The sequence below is a fragment of the Apostichopus japonicus genome, chromosome 7 (genome assembly GCF_037975245.1).
Source record: "Apostichopus japonicus isolate 1M-3 chromosome 7, ASM3797524v1, whole genome shotgun sequence".
In the NCBI taxonomy this organism is placed as follows: Eukaryota; Metazoa; Echinodermata; class Holothuroidea; order Aspidochirotida; family Stichopodidae; genus Apostichopus; species Apostichopus japonicus.
The window spans coordinates 19177353-19196978 of NC_092567.1; the positions used below are offsets into that span (position 1 = coordinate 19177353).

The following is a 19626-nucleotide window of genomic DNA, read 5'->3' on the forward strand; positions in this document are numbered from 1 at the left end:
CTTGATGTGACATTCGAGGGCGCTGTTTATGAACTCATAAATTCTACCTGTTCATGATTGTACGTGACTAGTATGAGTGCTAATCACTAGATCTTAGTTTTCATATAGTAGTATTCTGGGAGGGGAATTTAGGTAGCCGAAATTTGTTTCCCCATCAGCCCCTATAGTGAACGTAAATATCCCCCCCCCCAACAAAAAAAAACAACTAGGCTACACTGAAAAGGGTAGCGGGAGTGCGATCGTGTGTGAATGAAGGAGGAGGGGGGGGGGGGGAGGATGTATTTTAGACCAAATTACTTTTTGTGAGCTACTGTTCCCCTTCTACTTTTGAAACTTGTACACCTTTTCCTGCATGGGCATAAATCTCACCTATTTCTGGCCAAGATGCATAAGCATTGTCCGGACCGAATGTGTTCGCCAACAAACCAACCATATTTTTCAATCTTATGACCAAAAATTGACACTTGAGGTAAACTCTCAGAAAAGAAAAATAAGCAAAGCAATTGGTTTTATTGTTCATGCATCATTGTTACCCCATCTTGACTTGTATTCATATTTTCTTTGCAAGTTAAAAAAAATAATTATATTTTCCTTTTCCAGAAACAAAACAAAGCTATTTCTGAAGAAGAAGAAGAGAAAAATGAAATCAACTGCAAAATGAAGAAACTAAATGACGACAGGATTGAGTTGACTTAATACAAGTAAGTGCTTGAAGAGTAAACAGTCACATCAGAGGCAAGTACTGCTCTGTCAGCTGAAAATGACAAAAATATACTGTCTTTACCACATGTAAATATAAAGAAAAAGTATCATTCTAAGACTTCATACTTATTAAAAATGGTATGCTATTTTATATTCTTGTTTGTATGAAGACTTATATGTGGAACCCACATTCCTAATAAGAAATTCACATAATTTTGATTCCTTATTCCATCGGTTCTACAAAGTAAGACCCTAGCCCCAACCCCCCCTTTCCCTCCAGAAACACTATTTTTCACATAAACGCCATGCCTCCCATTATACTCTCTTAACCAACCCTATTTTTCATCTTCATACAACCTTCTTGTTTTCAATACTAAAGTACACCAAATATAAAAGGGATTTATTTATCTGATTTTTGCTTGACTTTCATTTGCCCTCTTCGTGTGATGGAACATTCAAACTCTGATATCTCCAGAAGGAACAACATTTTTCTCTGCTGTTTTGGGGGAGGGGGGGGGGGGTTGGGGGAGGGGGGTTGGGGGAGGGGGGTTGAGGGAAGTTGTTCATCCCAAGAATCTCATCCAAGTTTACATTTCCTTTCAAGGACAATAGTGATATGGCAAGAGTCTAACAGACAGATAATTATGTGTAACTTACAGGGCCTGATGTTTTGATCCTAGCAGGAGCTTCTTCAAAGGCAAACTGCTTGCCTCTAAAATAAATCCTGCTAGGATTAAAATGTCAGGTCCACTTAGTTTTTTATATGTTTACCCACATGGGCTTGATTCACATTGATAAACAGTTTTTCGACATTGTGTTTTCTCTCTTTACGACACACCATTAGCATACAATTTCTCATTAACCCCCCCCCCCCCCCGTCTTCCTCACTAAAGAGCATATGATGTAAGGTGTCATGGAATAACAATCGATAAATCTTTCCATTCATGAGATCTGACATTTCCTTTTTCGAAAAGGAATTTTTTCATCAACAACTAAAAATTCCAAGTAACAATAGCATTTAAGATGTTCATATTTGGGTCTGCCAGTTGAGATAAACAGAGCACTTACTGCACCAGTGCGATCACAATGCAAAGCATTATCCAACATTGGTTTTCCTTTTACTGCACCGAGTTGGGACAACTAATTCTATACTGTACTGTCATATCCCGCTTAAGAGCTTTCGTGCTATCAGTATGAACAATACGAATATCATGTTTCTATCAGAGAAAGGTTAGGAACTGTTTGTACTGTCAATACGAGTGCTTTGAAGCATGATATGGGAGGACAGTTTAGGTATTAGCAGTAGAAACTTGTCCCAATTGGCTGTTTAACTGAAGCCCCTTATGCATATTCATTACATGATATGTTGCAGTTAAATTATGAAGAGATATTCCACCAATGAGATAACAGAATGAATATAACTTAAAGCCATCATTTACACCGGTAACTGCCGGTTAATTTCAACAAATCCTGATACGTGTCTTTTTTGCCTTCCCTATCGTAAAACTTTTTTCTTTTTTTTCCAAAACCAAATCATAAAATGGATCAATTCTGTGTTCCAAATCTATGGAATAAATTTTTGTCTTTTTGGTTTTGCTGGAAAATGCTGAGTAAGGAAGTACAATATGTTCTTCAAGACTTACTCAATCCTCTCACTACAAATAGCCAGTAAAATCGAGAGGAAAATGAATCACGGCATAAGAAACTATTAATGCATGTTCTCCTCAAACTGATTATTCATTTCTTGATATATTGCAATTATAATCATATAAAAAGAAGAAAATTCCTGGTTACCCATAGGTTAACAGCCAATAAACTAGGCCTTCACTTCATGACAAATGCACAACCGACCCCCTCCCCCATCTCCTCCTTGGCCCCCTCCCCCATCAGGCCAAGGAGAAGGAAGGGATAAAGACCAAATGCAAAGAATTTGCTTCCAATGTTGGGTTTCTTTAAATTCTTTCCAGTTTCAAAGCTCATGAATATTCATTTTTTTCACAATGCCAACATATGCATATAACATGAATAGTATCTAATTCCCCCCTCTATTATCACAGTTAGGCATACATCTAAGGACATATCCTATGGACAGTGCATTTCCATGGACAAAAGAACACCCTTCCAATGCATATATCCTTCACAGAGAAGAACATTTTCTTACGGACATTTCCTAGCGAGGATGTGGATAATTTTGGTGAAATTGCAGACAGATTAAGTAGTTGCAGTTAACTCTATTTAAGTATGGCAGTCAAATGGTTATAAATGCTTCACCACAAAGAATTGCATTGTGAAAGAACTCAAAACACTTTTCAACACTGCCAAAAGGATGAAACAAACTTGACAGCAAATGAGAGACTGTGATCTCAGTCATAATATAATATGAATATTCAATAGATCACATCAGACAGGAAAAAGCATATATATAACCAAAAAATGCCCAACAGATTACACATAAACTTTTAACTGGACATCTAAACACACATGCAGACACGTTCAATAGGTATCTCCCAGATCCACAGATTTTATTTCAGAGCAAGCGGCTGATTTCCGTTCCATCTCTCTCTCTCCAATTCTGAATATTCATGACGTCTCCATGACAACAAACACGTAAACATTGCATGCCACATTCCTATAACATCACACGTTACATGTCTGGGAGCCTCTGTTAGTGACCTTTCTTCCGCGAGGAATCTCCAGTGTTTAGTCGTGGCCTCGGTAGGTCTCCAAACATCTCTGTCCCATCTTGCACGCTCATGGATAGCGCCCTCATACTCTCGACCATCCTATCCGGTTCGGGCATCGGTAGCTGAAATTAAGAGACCACGTAACTTTTTAGTCGGTTTCAGAAATAGATGTACTAAGCCATTCTGTGATTCTCAACTTCTAACGTAGATGTTGAACTTCTAGTCAGGTTAAGCGATGTATCATTGTAGCATATACCGAACCAAGTAATTCAATGAAATTTCTATGCTCTTTCAAAATCTGTTTACTTTTCAAGACTGTTTTAGTCCATTACACTTGCGGACAGAATTTCCTATTGTTAAAGTTCTGAACTGGAATTGATCGAAAGCTCTGAGACTGTGTAAAAAGGACGTGTAGATGCAGTTGAAAGAGGGTGCAGATGAGGGTGGAAGGGTGTGAAGATAGGCCTGGAAAAGGGAGCAGACAGGGCTTTTAATGCAGTTTGTGGAATTTGTTTGGTATCTCGGCTAGCCGGGAGGGGGGGGGGAAGGAGTGTGTAGGGTTTCCGCCAAAGGGAAGGCAAATAATAACGAACTAACTCTCTCGTCTTACCCTGTCGTCTTCCTCATCGTGCAGGTTATTTTCCATCGAGAATCGGTCCTTCGGCCAGACTGGCATGGAGATAGGAACAGAGGCAGCATACTGGGTACGATTTAAAGATAGAGGGCTCTCTTCGTTCAGGGAGTTATCTAGTCAATGAAAATATGTTAACAGTCACTGGCATGTTATATAATAAACGTCAAAACCACACAAGAGTGACGAACCTGCCGGTAGTTACCGGAAGTATAAGGAACTTCTATTTGATGATTCAATTTTGAAAAACCAGGGAATTATTACTTAACACAGTTTTGCTGGAAACCTGAATTGAAACTGTACAACATCTCACAATTAATGTAACAATATCCCGACAGATTGTTGCATCTGTCCAACTATAAAATTAAATAAGTCTACCATCTACAATGACCAAATGAACTGGTAACCTCTTGAGATGTTCCTCAGAGCATTAAGTACTGAAAATTTATTAACCAACAATCTGCCGGTCTCTTGTGATATAAAAGATAGAAAATCCACTTGTTGATGATAATTCGTGCAGAAGATTCTTGACTTCATAGGGAGCCAATGAATCCTCTGCTCGAAAAACGAGCGGACAGCTGTGAAGGAAATAGCTTCAAATATGTACCATAACCAGATGTTATGTTTTCATGTGGGTTTTACATTAATGTACTATATTTTTTTGAGTGCCACAGCACAAACTAAATGATTTTTAACAGAGCTTTATGCAATTGATTTTGGCAAACTTCCAACCAGACTGGATACTGCACTCCTTCAGAATGATGTATGCAGTTCTTTCAAGTTTCAAGTTTATTTCAGACTTTTGCTCAAATAGTCAAGTTTCAACCAGGGCTAAGGAGGCAACGATGATGGAATCTTATGAATCCCGACTGATTTTAACGATTTAAAAAAATTAACAATATTTACCATCAGTACTGCTTTCGTCATCTGATTCAAAGAACGGCTTATCGCTGTCCTTCTCAAAGTCTTCGAGATCGAACAGAACTGGAAAAGACGAAAAAGATAGATGGTATGTTCACGCCACACCTGATTATATCAGAATGCAAAATGCATTGAGATGCATTGCAATGAGATGAATTGCAATTGAGATGAATGCAAAATGCAGAATGCAAAATGCATTTTGATGAATCTTATACACTAGACTTCTGCTTGTTTAGTATAACCAGAACTAGCTGTTACAATTTTGGCATGATAAACACAGGTCAGTCTACTGTATGTGGCTATACACACCTCCATCAAAAACAATAGGGGTCTTGTACTCAATGTTATGTGTCCACACACCACGAATTCCATCGTTCCATCGATATCATGTAAAAGGTTTTTCAGAGTTTGACCTCTGGTGACCTATAGGAGATTTGACCTCACAAGCAATAGGATTCTTGTACTCAATATGGCAAAGTCATCTATCATGTATGAAAAGTGTCCATGATTTCGAAAAGATGAAAAGATAGGGGGTATGTTAACGCCACATCTGTTTGAAAAATGTGACAACAGGCTTTTGGTAATGGCTGTTATAAAAAGTGTCATGCAATGTCCTGATGAAATAAATCGGTAGAATATTGTCACCGAGGAAGAGAAATATGAAACGATTAGGGTGTCATATGGGAGATAACCCAATAATGTAACTCTCATTTTCATAATATTCTAATGGAAAAAATATAGAAATCAGAAATGGGACCCCACTGACATAATTGTCTCCTGGGCTGGACCTTGCTCTCGAAGCCCCTCTATAGAAATGTGACTGTGTCTGGTGTTGTCTCAAAATCTTGGAGCAAAACTGATTTATTTTGCATAACTTTCAGACATTTTAGATTTCCAATCATATATCTTGTAACTTTAACTTCTGCAAGGTACTCTGGTATCCTACATAATTGTGAAAAGTCTAGCAAACAGTCTTCGTACATTCGATGGCTTTTGACTTACCGACTGGTTCCGCAGTAGAGGGTTTCACCGGCACCCTGTGATCCCTACTCCTCGACGACTCTTCTATTGTCTACAAGAAGAACAATAACATTTCTAAAGTGTAAATAAATGAGCACTTCAAAACTTTTACACCTTCTATAACATGAAGGGATCTCTAAAACTAACCCAAAAAATGATTGGATATATGCTAAAATGGTCACAATTCTTGTCATTAGACCCTCTGCTCTGAGATAACTTTGTTGTTGTCCAAATGTTTTTTTTTTACAGTGGCTGAGTTACTGTATGCACTCCCCTTATGAGTATTTCCAGTACCATCAATGTATTAGATCCTCTCTTCCCTTCACTTAAAGGCATTGAAGACTCGTGCAAAAAGAAACGTCTCATGCCTGTTATCTGACCTATTTTCGAATGAGGTGTAACAGAAGTGTTAGACACCATCATCGATCCCAGAAGATACACACACAGCTTGCTACAGTCGGTAACTAGACACTAGTGCACAGTCAATACATGCAGCTACGGTCAATACCCACAACACAGTGTACATAGCAGCGATGGACATCTCAGGTCTAGATAACAAGGTATCATGTTTCATTTCTGTCTGCATTTTGTAGCAACACAAAAAAAACTTCACTTGCAAGCAATGGATAGTTAACTTTTGCAGATGGCGGCACGCGGTTTGGGGCGAGTCTTCAATGCCTTTCAATTATCTTTGAAGTACCTGGTTGCAACTTTTAACCATGCTTTGCTTCTTACCACATTTCACTCATTACATATTTTAGCAATGGTCTGTACAAATTTAGTGTAGTGTTCAAACTTTGCATTGGAATACTATGGTTTCCTGTGTATATAAAACTGCGATACATTTTTCACACTTGTATAGCAATTTACCAATTTTGGATAGCATTTGGTGATGCGATACCAAATAAAAATTATTCCCTGAAGAAAAAAAAAGTATGAAACTTCTCTATTTGACCAAAAAAGGAGGGATTAGCCTCAAATTATTCGCCATAATAACTTTCAGCCCTGAAAACAGAGAAAGTTCTATGTATGAGTGAAAACCTACCCAGATAGATCAAAACTTTTAATTTCATTTTATTTTTTTGACTCCTTACCTGTACGTTAACCATTCCGACTCTCTGGCTGGTTTCCGGTGGTGGTTGTTTTCTTGTTATTTCAGGAACTACTTGATTATTTGCACTTGATTTTTCAACTGTACGGAAAGAAAACAAACAAGCAATTAATAATAAATTAATAATAATAATAATTAATTATTAAAAATTAAAAATAATTATTAAAAATTAATAATAATATTAATAAATGACAAACAAACAAACAAACAATTAATAGTTTCATTTTCACAGTAATCCAGACTTCAAAATTTCTGGCTAATTAGTGACTAAAATGCCTGTGGATTTCACCCTTTGCCAGTGGAAGGAGAAAAAGAGACGTGGATTCTTCTGCCCGTAGACATGAAGATCATAAGAAAATGGTCACTCAGTTAAAAAGTATGCATGATTTCTGAACTAAACATAGAACTATTACTGCTTATTACTGCTTTTTCCGCCAATTCGCAGAATATTCGTGATTTCTTTGCTACCTCGAGGACAAAAATTATTATCCTAACACACAATAGCATACGCAAACTGGAGCCTATACCGCAATTTTTGCAAAGTTCTGTGATTTTCTTTTTACCCCAGACTCATCCCTGTTATTTTCAGAACATGTTATTGAGCTGCTCTCAACATCCTGCACAGTAACCATTGTATGTGTGTAAGTCATGAAATGAAGGAAAAGTGAAACCTTGATATTAACCAGTTGAATTTGTTATGCACTTGCATTCCTTAGCAAAACTTGTGGATTAGGATTGTTAAAAATGTTTCCATATTTTACACAACAGCTAAGATCTTTTGAGATTTCACTTGTGGCTAGTGTATTGTCTCCTCTTGCCTCCTCCCCTTGCCCCCTCCCCACACCCCTCCCAACTCACTTCTAACACTAGTGACATACCTTCTGCAGACAAATAACTTTGCATGGCACTGTATAATAGCATGGAGGCTTGAAAAGCCATGAAGTGATGTGAACAGTATACAAGCTTCACAAAGTTTCAATATTGATATCTTTCGATATTCACTTGCGGCTGCCGTAGGGCACCCCCCCCCCACCCCCATCAGCCCACTTCCAACACCACTTCCATTAACTGTTGATTAGGAAATAATCTGTATGCTGTATAAATGAGTGGGTGCTGGAAATCCAAATTAACTGACGAAAACACTGATGAACAAACAAATTGACCAAACACTTGAGTTCTCCAAGTTTGACAATTTTTAGATATTTCATTTAAGCTCTAAATTGTAGTCACCTCTTGCACACCTCCCCCCCATTCCCCAGCAATCCACTGACATAACCTCTGCGGGGGGGGGGGGGGGGGAAATGGTCTGTATTATGTTCAAAAGCAAGATTGCTCGAAACCCCACTCAACAATGATCACAGTTCTATTGAACAATGAACTATCCAATTTGCAAAAGAATTCCTTCAGTTTTCACTTAAAACGAGTCGATGTACTTCCCTGTTGACAGGACTTTGTAAACTTACATACCTCTGCGTGAAGATGGTCGATATGTGGTACGAAGCACCAGTGGTTGCGAACCCAATAGTTTACTTAATGGAGGAGGATCCATACAGACTCACAAATAGTTATAAATAATACTGACAACCAATATAAACAGCAGATGTCGAATGATCAAACTCCGGTTTTACCGTATGACCACAGAACCATTAAATAGGGAAAACGAAAAGTTTTCATGAAAGGATGCATTTCAGGAAATCACCTGAGAGTTTAAAGTACCACAATTTCCTGTAAGGTGAGGTCAGTGGTCTTTCATATTCCTTTATTACAGTAACATCACAAATTTTGTCAAACATAGACACAAATGTCATGACCAGGAAATGATAACTGAAGGATCAGTTAACGGGAAGAGTTGGGGGGGGCGGATTATTAGTCAGAAACAAAAGACAAACACAGGTACAGACAAAAACTGCCATTTTTACAATTTATATTGGTATTTGTCTGTATATATAATGAAATGAAAAGAAATTATTGATGAGAATCAAAAATCTGCAGACAGTTTGAACTGTAAATTCTTGGAAAGTAGCAAATCAAACTTTTACTTTTTGTTTTGGAAGTGATACTTTTTTTTCTTTCTTTTTGTTAGGACTATTTTTATTACTTCGAGTAGCATCACAAGTAAGTTCAAATTTTTAATCTTCCTGTGGTCTGAAACGACCAAATTTATGTTCAGACAACCAAAATCAGCTTTGGAGGTTGTGCAGTGACAACTTGTTTTTTACATCAAACTTTTACGTCAAATTCAGATTGCACTGTTAACAAAATATCCTCAAATAGGTCAAATGATTTAATTGGTATCAACCTCCTTCATTTGGAGATACTGGTATACAAAGGCAAAAAAAAAGTGTCGTCTGCCTATGATCCACCCCAAGAGGAGTTTAACCGGCCAAAAGCCGATGTTCTATTCACCAAACCTACACATCTTTCCTACAGTGTACGTTCTTGGTTATTTTTTGACGCTTTGTCAGATAACCAAATCTGCTGTTCAGACAATGAAAACCGCAAGACCTTGCTATCCATTCCACAACCAGAAAAAAAAAACACTGAACATTTGGCTTGCAAGTGATGCTTCAAACCAAAAGGAAGATGGCAACTATTGACAACCAAGAACAACAACACTTGGCCTACCACACATTCACAGCAGGTAAAACTTGGCCTAGCCTACATATTAGTATACGGGTAGTAAAGTGTATCTGATGGGGGCTGCTCACCGATAGGCCTCCTGATAACGGAAGACTTCCTCTGTGGTGTTTCTTCGTCACTCTCAGCACTGTCCAGCATAGCCTCTGTTAATGACTCTTCCAGCTGATGTTCTTCGGCATCTAATATACGTCTTAAGGTTTTAAAAAAAAAAAATTAAGAAATAAATAAATGAAAATATACAAAAATAGCATAAAGTAACGTGAAACACTGACATTGAATTTAACTGTAAATGGTTGGAGACAAAAGAGTGACAGGATGGACAAATAGAAATACAAGTCCAGGAAATTGTTTCGTACTGAGTAAAGATGGGTACAACGGGGGGGGGGGGGGTTGGGGGGGGGAGACTCAGACCGACAGTTTGCAGAATTCAATGTCCATGCAGTACCAGCTGAGCTACACTACTACTTAGTTTCTTGCTCAGGGTCAGGTCGTGGTACCAGTCTAAGATGTAGTATCTTGTATGCTCTGTGACCATTAAAGGATCGCAGAGCTCAAAAGGAGCTTCTCAAATATATGCAAACGTAACGTGAGTCAAACATTGATACCAAGGTTGCGAAATAGGGTTTACTATGCACAAGAGGTTTCTTACCAGATGAAAATACTTCCAATACATCCAATACTTTATTTGAGGGTTCTGACAGTTACTATTACTATGAACAGAGTTTCAATGAAAATAATTTTAATTATGGTAGTTTTTATTGGTGGGTGATGGAGTAAGGATGGGGGGGGTGGAGACAAGAGTTAATAGTCATATGACCATGCATTATGATATCATCCATCAACATATACTTTTTTTTTTTAATCTTTTTACTCACCCAATCATGATATTTTTATCTCTGTAAGCTCTCCTTTGTAGACTTGCGAATAATGCTTTCTGTTCTTCTGCATATTTCCTGAAAAATAAAGCAAAGACATATACATGAACCAGGCCTTCGTCTCTGAATCAAATAACCAAACTCAATGGGAGACATTGTAATCTCATACTATATAATAACTAGAGCACCAATGGTGCAGAAGCTCATACCTTTTTGAGCTCAAAAATGTAGGGCCCACAAAACTTTATGGCTCACCAAATTTCAGGCCATTTTTCAGATTCCACCAATTTTGGGCCCATGAGGCCAAACATTTTAGGTTCAAAGACAAATTTATATCCCTAGCTCAAAACTGCAATAACCCCCCCACTCTGTTAGCAGAATCCTGGCCACACCCCTGGCTATAATTCCTATTTTCCCCCTTTAAATCCTATTTTACCCACTCTCTCAAACAATACCACTGACCTACCCTATTAAACTTTCTCCCCTCTCTACCTGAGCAGACATAACTTGTTCACAAGCACACCTTCCCAAAATTTTGGCTGGCTGCCTACATACCTCAGGCTCAAAGACTTCTAAGAATCGGCAAGTGCTGATTGGCTATAGGGCTCTCATGCTTACAGTTCAACAGTTAATAACAACTCCCAATCCTGCTTTAATTCCACTAACAGCCTCTGCAGAGCTTAACCACAAATGTAAACAATCACTGCAGAGACTGGGAGACAAATTAAAGGAGCTTTGGCAAAAAGGTGAAGGCTCAGATTGGGGATTAATTGTAATTAATTAACTTTTGACCAAAAATTATTAGGCATCACCTTATTCATACACAATCCAACTATCATCAGTTCAACTTTGAATATGATCCATCAAAGTCTTGAGGAGATTGAGATATTTGAAAATATTACAAAGAATGACCCCCGATGACCCCCTAAATGACATTTGACCTCAATTTTCCGAACACCCCTCGTAACCCTCATCCCGAGGAACGTTGTGACCAAGTTTCATTATAACTGGCCATACACTGTACGAACGGAAGCAATTTGAAAATATAGGGCCGCGGCCCGGGCCACAAAAGACCCCTAGTTGATCTTTGACCTCAAATTCATGAACACCCTGAAGGTAAAACTTCCATAGTACTATCGTGACAAACCCTCAATATTGTACCATGGAATCTGTAGGAGAAGAAGCATTTTGCGTATTTCCACAAAATGGCCCATTACTGCCCACAGGTGACCTTTGACCCCAAATTTCGGACCATCTCTGATGGCCCTATACCCAATGGTCCCTGTGTCCAAGTTTCATGAAATTCCATTACACACTGTGCGAGTGGGAGCGGTTTTACCAATTGTTGACGGATAGAGTGATAGAGTGATAGACGCCGCACTGTAACAATAGCTCACACCAGCATGCTGGTATGAGCTAAAAATGATAGAGGTACTTCTGACCACAAGCATCTTTCATTAATAGAATACCAAAATCATACAGATGCCCCTTTAGAAGACAGTGTAACACAAAAAGTCAAATTAGTGCTGATGTGCCTCATAAACTGGGTGGATGGAATTCCATGGAATCCTGAAAATGGAATGAATTGCATATATATAAAAAACTAAAAAAAAAACTTTTGTGCATACTTGATTCTCTCATCGACAGCTGTTTTTTCTCTGGCCAGGTACTTGGTCAGTTGGTCTTGGAGTTGTGCTGCGTTATTCCTGACGGCCTCTTCATTGCCAGTGATGGGTGTTACTAAGAGGAATGGAATTAATCAATCAATCAATCAATGAATCAATCAATAAGTCAATCAATCCATAAATAAGTCAATCAAAAACTCAATCAATCCATAAATAAAACAATCGATGCAATTGATTTCTGAATTTGTTCTAGTCTGCCTCTGAAGACCATCTGGCTGGCAATACAATTGACAAGCTAGGCCTCTCACCTGTTTTTACATATCGTTGTTTGCAGTTAACAAAACTGTTTGATAATCATTTCATTTCTTAACCACGAAACCTGTTTATGACAGTAATGAAATGCAACCATTAAGCTACTCTAGAATGAACACTGCCAGTGTTATTTCCAGCATCTGTGTTTCATTGGTGATTTAAGGACTTTAACCCTAATAGTAACTTTGTTATCAAAAGCCCTACACAGTCTGATTATATCACATTATTTCTTTGTTTATTCTAGACAAGGATTGTCATCTTAACATTTGAGATGGCCTGGATATTGTACTCTTGTCAATAAAGTCTTTTACAACTGTCATGCATTTCTGTCATAATGTTTAGTTTCTAAAGCATCTCATTGGGGATAAAACTGAAATGCATCAAAGTTTTTCAAACAATGCAATATTGACGTACAGTATAAGTATAATTCTGGTGCAAAAAACAATTGCTTTGATTGGGGGGGAAGCAACCTACTTTTAATTGAAGTCTAACCACAGGTGGCTCTCATATGTATGTTTGATGTCAGGAGACTAACCACTACAGTACATTAAATGTGTATTTTCTCACCATGGGCTCTGCAAGGATACACTTTTCCTTGTTGGGAGGGAAGGGGGGGGGAATGATTCGAAGGAACCCGTTCAGGGTCTATGTAATGCTGAAAGGGCCTTTTTTCTTTTAACATATATTTATACCTAAAGATCTCCGAGTTCATTCCTATAAAGGAAGTTTGTTCTGTGAATTGCTGTTTACGTCTGTCACACTTTCTGCTGACATCACATAAATTTTGTGAATGTCTTGAACAGGTCAAATAAAGAAATGTGGCAACATGAACTAGCAGGTTTGATATTTTTATTCCTTTTCAATCCATTGCTCTTGGATTATTCCTGGTAGATATAAAATTTCTTCAGATCATCCATTACATTGCCAATTTAGACTTTAAGCCATGAGTACAAAAGTATGAATACCAGTAAAAAGAAGAAAAATTATACTTTCTAAGAATATCAGTACAAGAAAAATGCTCCATGAGTTAGAACTATAACCTAATCTTAAGCTAGTATCTATATACTAGGTTCTCATATTGCCAGCAGTATGATTATAAATCTGTGAGTGCAATTGAAAGCAAATGGGCAATTAAATAGAAAAACAAGAATGAGTATGGAATCAAAACAAGTCTGCTGCCACCATGATAATAAATATTCTCACCCAACGAATGTTCCTTGGTTTTCAGTGCCTTCTCCGAAAGGAAGATCTTGAACAGTGGTGAAAAGTCCTCGTTGGTTCTTATGGCATCCTGTTTGGTAGGGTCATACTGACAAAAAGGAAAGAGATAATTAACAGCTTCGTCACAAGATATTGAACAAAACGAAAGATCACAGAACTGACGGCTGACTGTGACTTGGGAGCTCAGTCACTTTATCATTAAGCCAGAAATTATGACACATACTGGTCTTGCTGTTGACTTTTCCTTCAATTATGATGTTGCCAGATATCGGATACCTTTGACCATGTTGCCACGGAAACATGCACTAGCTGCCTGCCAAATCAACACTAGATCCATTCAGGTTAAATGTTTACATTTTCCATGCCCTGGCTTAAATTGGTGGGGTCAGCAACTTGCTGACAGCAATGATTACAAGATGAAATCTATTTCCGCACGAATTTGACACCTTCAAAGTCCCTCTTTTGTCCAAAATGTAGAAACTTGTGTCCTGCCTGTCAGGCTACTTGCATACATGTAGGTCAATATTCATGAATACAGTTTACTATTCTGCATATTGAAATATCTCACATGCCAACACTCTTCCATAACATGTGGGCTGTCTATTTATCACTCTGATGACATGTACAGTAAGAAGTAAAACAGGAAAAAACAGGAATTCTGGAAGATTGTTTTTTTTTTTAAGTGGGGGGGGGGGACAAGAATTCCATCCTGAAATATAACAAAAATATTCTTACCAGAAGGTCAGAGTTGATCAAGACCCTATTCAGTCCCTTCACGGCATGTGCAGCATAGCACCATGTGTCACAGTTACTGCACTTGTACACAACCCAATCAGAAGTTGTCTTTGCTTGTATCAGGCATTCCTGTTCCTGAAATACAAGAAAATAATGAAGAAGGATACATGTAATGCTGCTAAAGAAATAGTTCAAAAAAAGTAACAAGTGTCAATTTTTGCTGTCACCCATGAATTCCATACCCCCCCCCACCTTGTCTCTTTATAAATTAGCTTCATGATGAAGATGAATTCAGTTCTTTGCTCTCATTAAACCCCACTCACCCCCCCCCCAACCCCCACTTTCATCTCTTTCTTCTGTCACTTTCCTCCTATTTTGTATGGCTTACAAACATGGTTGGCTGACTTAAATCACATCCATGTAAATCACATACAGTAGTTCAATTGCTTGATATTTTTTGAAAATATAAATCACAGATTTAAATCTTTCACAAATCTGGTTAAAAAAAATATATGAACATTATGAAAATAAGAACAGAAATAGTGATTTATACTTTCTCAGATCCCTTATTTAACAAGTTAAAAACTTGCAAAAGTGGTATATACAACTTAATTTAAGGTTATTAACTTAATAAACTTATTATGGACAAGCAACTTTACAGGATGGCCAAGTATCTTAGAAGCATGACCATTTTCACCTTGAAGTATTCATAATTAATCATCAGATCAGTCAATATTAACATAATTTAACAGTCACTTTTGAGATCATATTTTCATATAAAAGGTTTTGCACTGGTCATTAAAATTTCTCACATCTTGTGGCAGCAAAAGGACAAGTGATGATACTTGCTGTGAGGGCCTACTTTATTTAACATGTATATTTAACATGCTTTTTGTATTTAACATGTAATTAACATACATGTATTTAACATGCTTTTTGTATTTAACATGTATTAAACATGCTTTATTTAACATGTAAGTATAAGTACAGATGATTATGTGTAAGTATAAACTTCACTGAAATTACTCTACAATTCAGGCTTCAGTACTCCAGTAAATTGAAAGTACTGTATGAAACTTGGTGTTCTGCGTTAGGGATGCACCGGATCCAAATTTTTGGATCCGGCCGGAACCAGATTTTGCTGGATAGTACATGAAATCCGGCCGGATTTTATCCGGCCGGAACCGGATTTTTACATTACACAAAAGAAAATCATTAATAAGAAGTAGAAGTAAGGAGCAAATCTTAGGTGAGGTATACACATATTATAAAGAAGGTGATCAAATTAAAACCCCATTTATGAGATTAAATATGACTTGAAGTGGTGTAATCTACATTCTTTAATAAAATAACAACAATATAATTGTTGACAAAGCTTGATACAGTATGTAAATTTGTTTGCTGGAAAAATACTGCATACTACCTATGAAGTTTGTTTTAAAACGGGAAGCTACATTTCACATATCTCATACTTTTTACTGAATAAAAAGATTATTTAATTGTTGTAATAACACTACTATCTGGATTTAGAATTGTCTTTTATTATTCATTATTTGGTAACAAATTTTTACACATAAAAATTCAGAGAAAACATGAATGCGAACAATAATGGGAAAGTAAAGATTCAATGGAACAGTATTTTGACTGATAGGCTAACTTGCTAAGTATATGAATGGTCTATTTTAACTGCACAATATTAAACTGATGAAGGCTGCAAGAAATGATTTCACTGCAAACTGTATATGTTGTATATAGCTTCATATTATTACAGTAGTTGTATTATTTTGGTTGATCTTTAGAAACAGTGGGTCAGACCATAATTTTTGGAAATAGTTTACATTGATTTTAGTTAATACCAACACCTTTTTAAGGAATAATTCAGGCCAGATTTTGAAAAAGATCCGACCAGATTTTGAAAAAGATCCGGCCGGATTTTGAGAAATATCCGGCCGGAACCGGAACCGGATAATTCCTCACTATCCTGCCGGATAGTCCGGCAGGACCGGATATCCGGTGCATCCCTATTCTGCGTTGTTAGAATATATTCTGTATACTGTAGTCAGAACCGTGGCCAGAATATAATCTTGTCAATGATAGAACAGACCACAATTAAAGTGTAAAGTACTGTATACTATACTATAACTTAATTGTGATTCAAGGTTTAGTACATTTCAGTAGATCAGTGCTAACTTTCAGTAGCAACAGAGCTACACCTATGTCCCTCTTGGCTTCTCATACATTAAATAGAAAAGGTTGCAGGAGCAATGTAAGACAGTGAAACAGTATTCTCCTCTCTCCATCCAATTACCCCCCCCCCCACAAAAAAAAAAGCCTCAGAAAATGGAAGGTATACAAAAGGCAGGAAATTGGAGTACAAAAGAGATTGTTATTCTCAAAACCACAGACTCAAGCACAACATGTTGCCTCCAACATCAAACAGCTTTTAAACCAGTACTCAAACAATGGATAATACAGGTCTATTAAGTCAGTTAGTGGCAGTCAATTTTATTAATGTGGTGCAACCACAGCAAACTTTTTTTGGATCTGTTTATCAATGCTATCAAAAGCTTTGTGGAAAAGTAAGCTTTGTGGGCAAACTTGTACTAAATTATACAAGTTGAGTATTTGATCAGAAGTATTCAAGGGTCAACACAAGTTCCCAAATGACAGACACACAAAGTTCATCATGTCATGAAATACTTTTTTTTTTAACAATCCGACATAATTTTTTTTTAAATCTCATTTCTTTTTATCTTTTTAAAACAATCACTAATCCTGCTCACAAAGATCTAAGTAAATACCAGTCCCTCCTGATCCTCCTTCTCCAATTTAAAGAAAATCAATATCGGAAACAGAGTGGCCCACCGCATTTTAATTACATCATTAAGCAGATGCTAACCTTTACCGGCAGAAGGATCCCCTAGGATGCTACATTTTTTAAACTTACCTTTGATATTCCACCTAAATCAAGTTGAACTTCCGATATATTTCCTTCGAAGAACGGAACAGAGTTAGCTAACGGGGGCAGCAGAAGACTTGAAACATTGACTGGTTGTTGGTCCCCTCTGATATGAAGAACGATATTCAAACACTCACAAGATAACCGGGCCATATCACCTGCAAGAAACAACAATCAAAAATGAAAAACAAGCAAACTTACAATTTAACAACATTTGAGAAGTTTGGCATACTTTCTGTTGCTACATGTTAAAATCATGAAATCCTTTAAAGTGTGTCATGTTACTGCACTACAGGTTCATAAAACATCCCTCAAGTGTACTATGTCATCCAATAGTCTATGTTCTGTGGTCGAGTTCACATAAGTAAACACTGACAAAGCTAGCTTACTAATGATATAATAAATAGTATATGTGTTGTTTATATACTTTACATAGGCCCTAATGTTAGGTATGTCCTCAATTGGCTGAACAGTAAAGACTAATTATCATTTAATGATTTATTAAGGAATGAAAATTACTATTTAATGCCGCATTCCCTTATTGCAGTATTTGTGCATGCACTTTTTGGGTAACTGTAATAACTAACCTAGATGCTGTTAGAGCATGCTCGTTTTTTTTTTTTTTTTAAAATTTGTTGCGCTGCCTAGTATAGTCTGTATTGCGAAGTTTGGAACTCTGCGAAGTTTGGACACTCTAAGAAGTACAGGATTTCACCATGACAACCTACAGTATGAGCCAAATTTCACCAAAAAGTATGAAGCTACAGTTATTTTCTCTCCAAAATGACCTGTGTGCAAGAAAGTACTTACATATTTGTCAATAAAATGACAGAGATCTATGAAGTCTGTTATAATTACTGAACGAGCAACTGCGCCACCAATTTTATCACCAGTGCCACACTGTGGGTTGGGTATCCAAACTTCGCAATACTCTAGCAAAGAAATACCAGTTCCACAATCACAAAGAATTTTCTTGGAATACAACGTGAAAACAGTTTGCAGGAAAGAAAGTTTGGCCGTGTATCGTAATATAACCCAATTCTCCCACCATATCAAGTATATGTTCAGGTGATATAGACCAGAAGATCTAGTTTTGGAGTGTTTCAAGGCTTAGGTGTCTGAACTTCGAAGTTACCATGCTATTACAATGTGAACTGAATATGGAACCAAACAAAATTGAGACCACTTAGCCTGGCCTAACATTGGAAGCATCTGTGAATTGAGTCATTTAAGTTAAGGAATACCACTACCTTTAGGCTTATACCTAGCCATGAGTTAAACTGTTACTAGTAGTAGTAGTGTTACTGTTAGTGTTACAATAGTCTAGACTAGTAGTATTACTGTTAGTGTTAGTTACTGTACTGTTACTAGACCAACAGTCACTGAGACTAAAGGAATATTAACAAACCTTGAATTTTGATCTGATGATTAACAAGGCTATTAGAATGTAGATATCACTGTTCAGTCCCAAAACTGCTGCTAGTGATGAACTGATTCATGACACTACTGTAAACTCTTGGTACGGTATAGGAACATTATTAGTACTTTTTGTATATATAATAAACCTATGGCCTAACAATTGTAGGCCTATACACTGTATCGTATGTACAGTCGTACGTGAAAAACAGCAGGCATGCACTGTGTGATTCATGGAAAATTCCAGGCAAACCCTGAAGGCTGAATTACCACAAGGACTGAGCCGACTCAATAACACAATCTTCTCTGAAACGCGGGCATCAGTTTGATCACTACTCTACAAAGTTGTATTCTCCGCACTTGACTAAAATACTAAGCTTGCAAGCAATGCCAAGTTGATAAAATCAGTATTACTCACCTCAAATGATGCAATTTATCTGCACGTCTCAGAGGCCTCGTATCACGAGACTTCTTCTTTGGCTAGTCAACGCGCCTGCGGTTTGATGTTGTACGCACGTACGTACGTACCTAATTATCAATGTAAGCACCAAACTGAAGCTATCCCCATATGTATCACCAGATTCATCAACAGATTCATTCCAGCGAGCCATTCTCAAATGGCACCCCCGATTTCTCCCCCAGCGGATTCCAGTTGTGTCACCAGACACTTGGAAGTGGTGTTTGTGTATGATGGGGGAGGGGGTGGGAAGGGGCAGTGGCGGAGTGTCCATACAGTCGGGGGGGGGGCGAATGCCCCCCCTGAAGGACTCAAAT

The 19626-nt window shown here is 37.5% G+C and overlaps 1 protein-coding gene across 4 annotated transcripts; it reads right to left on the reverse strand.

Annotated features, from left to right (window-relative positions):
- Positions 1-507: 507 nt before the first annotated feature.
- Positions 508-19427, reverse strand: LOC139969618 (uncharacterized). Of its 4 annotated transcripts, none has more exons than XM_071974732.1 (12): positions 19271-19427; positions 17425-17594; positions 14478-14612; positions 13725-13830; positions 12213-12324; positions 10585-10662; positions 9778-9899; positions 7053-7150; positions 5941-6010; positions 4924-5001; positions 3997-4133; positions 508-3508 (listed from the first exon to the last, which is right to left on the reverse strand). In XM_071974732.1, the coding sequence occupies exons 2-12, from the start codon at positions 17587-17589 to the stop codon at positions 3368-3370; spliced, it is 1242 nt and encodes a 413-aa protein (XP_071830833.1). In that variant the 5' UTR covers positions 17590-17594; positions 19271-19427; the 3' UTR covers positions 508-3367. The 4 variants fall into 4 exon arrangements, with proteins under 4 accessions (XP_071830833.1, XP_071830834.1, XP_071830832.1 ...); XM_071974733.1 differs by lacking the exon at positions 19271-19427 and adding an exon at positions 19123-19264; XM_071974731.1 differs by lacking the exon at positions 19271-19427 and adding an exon at positions 19054-19102.
- Positions 19428-19626: the final 199 nt, after the last annotated feature.

Coding starts and splice junctions, on each gene's coding strand:
- LOC139969618 (XM_071974731.1), bottom strand. CDS start 19,087: ATGAATCACACAGTGCATGCCTGCTGTTTTTCAC. Junction 10,663..12,212: donor GCTGTCGATGAGAGAATCAA/GTATGCACAAAA, acceptor TTTATTTTTCAG/GAAATATGCAGAAGAACAGA. Junction 7,151..9,777: donor CGTTATCAGGAGGCCTATCG/GTGAGCAGCCCC, acceptor CTTTCCGTACAG/TTGAAAAATCAAGTGCAAAT.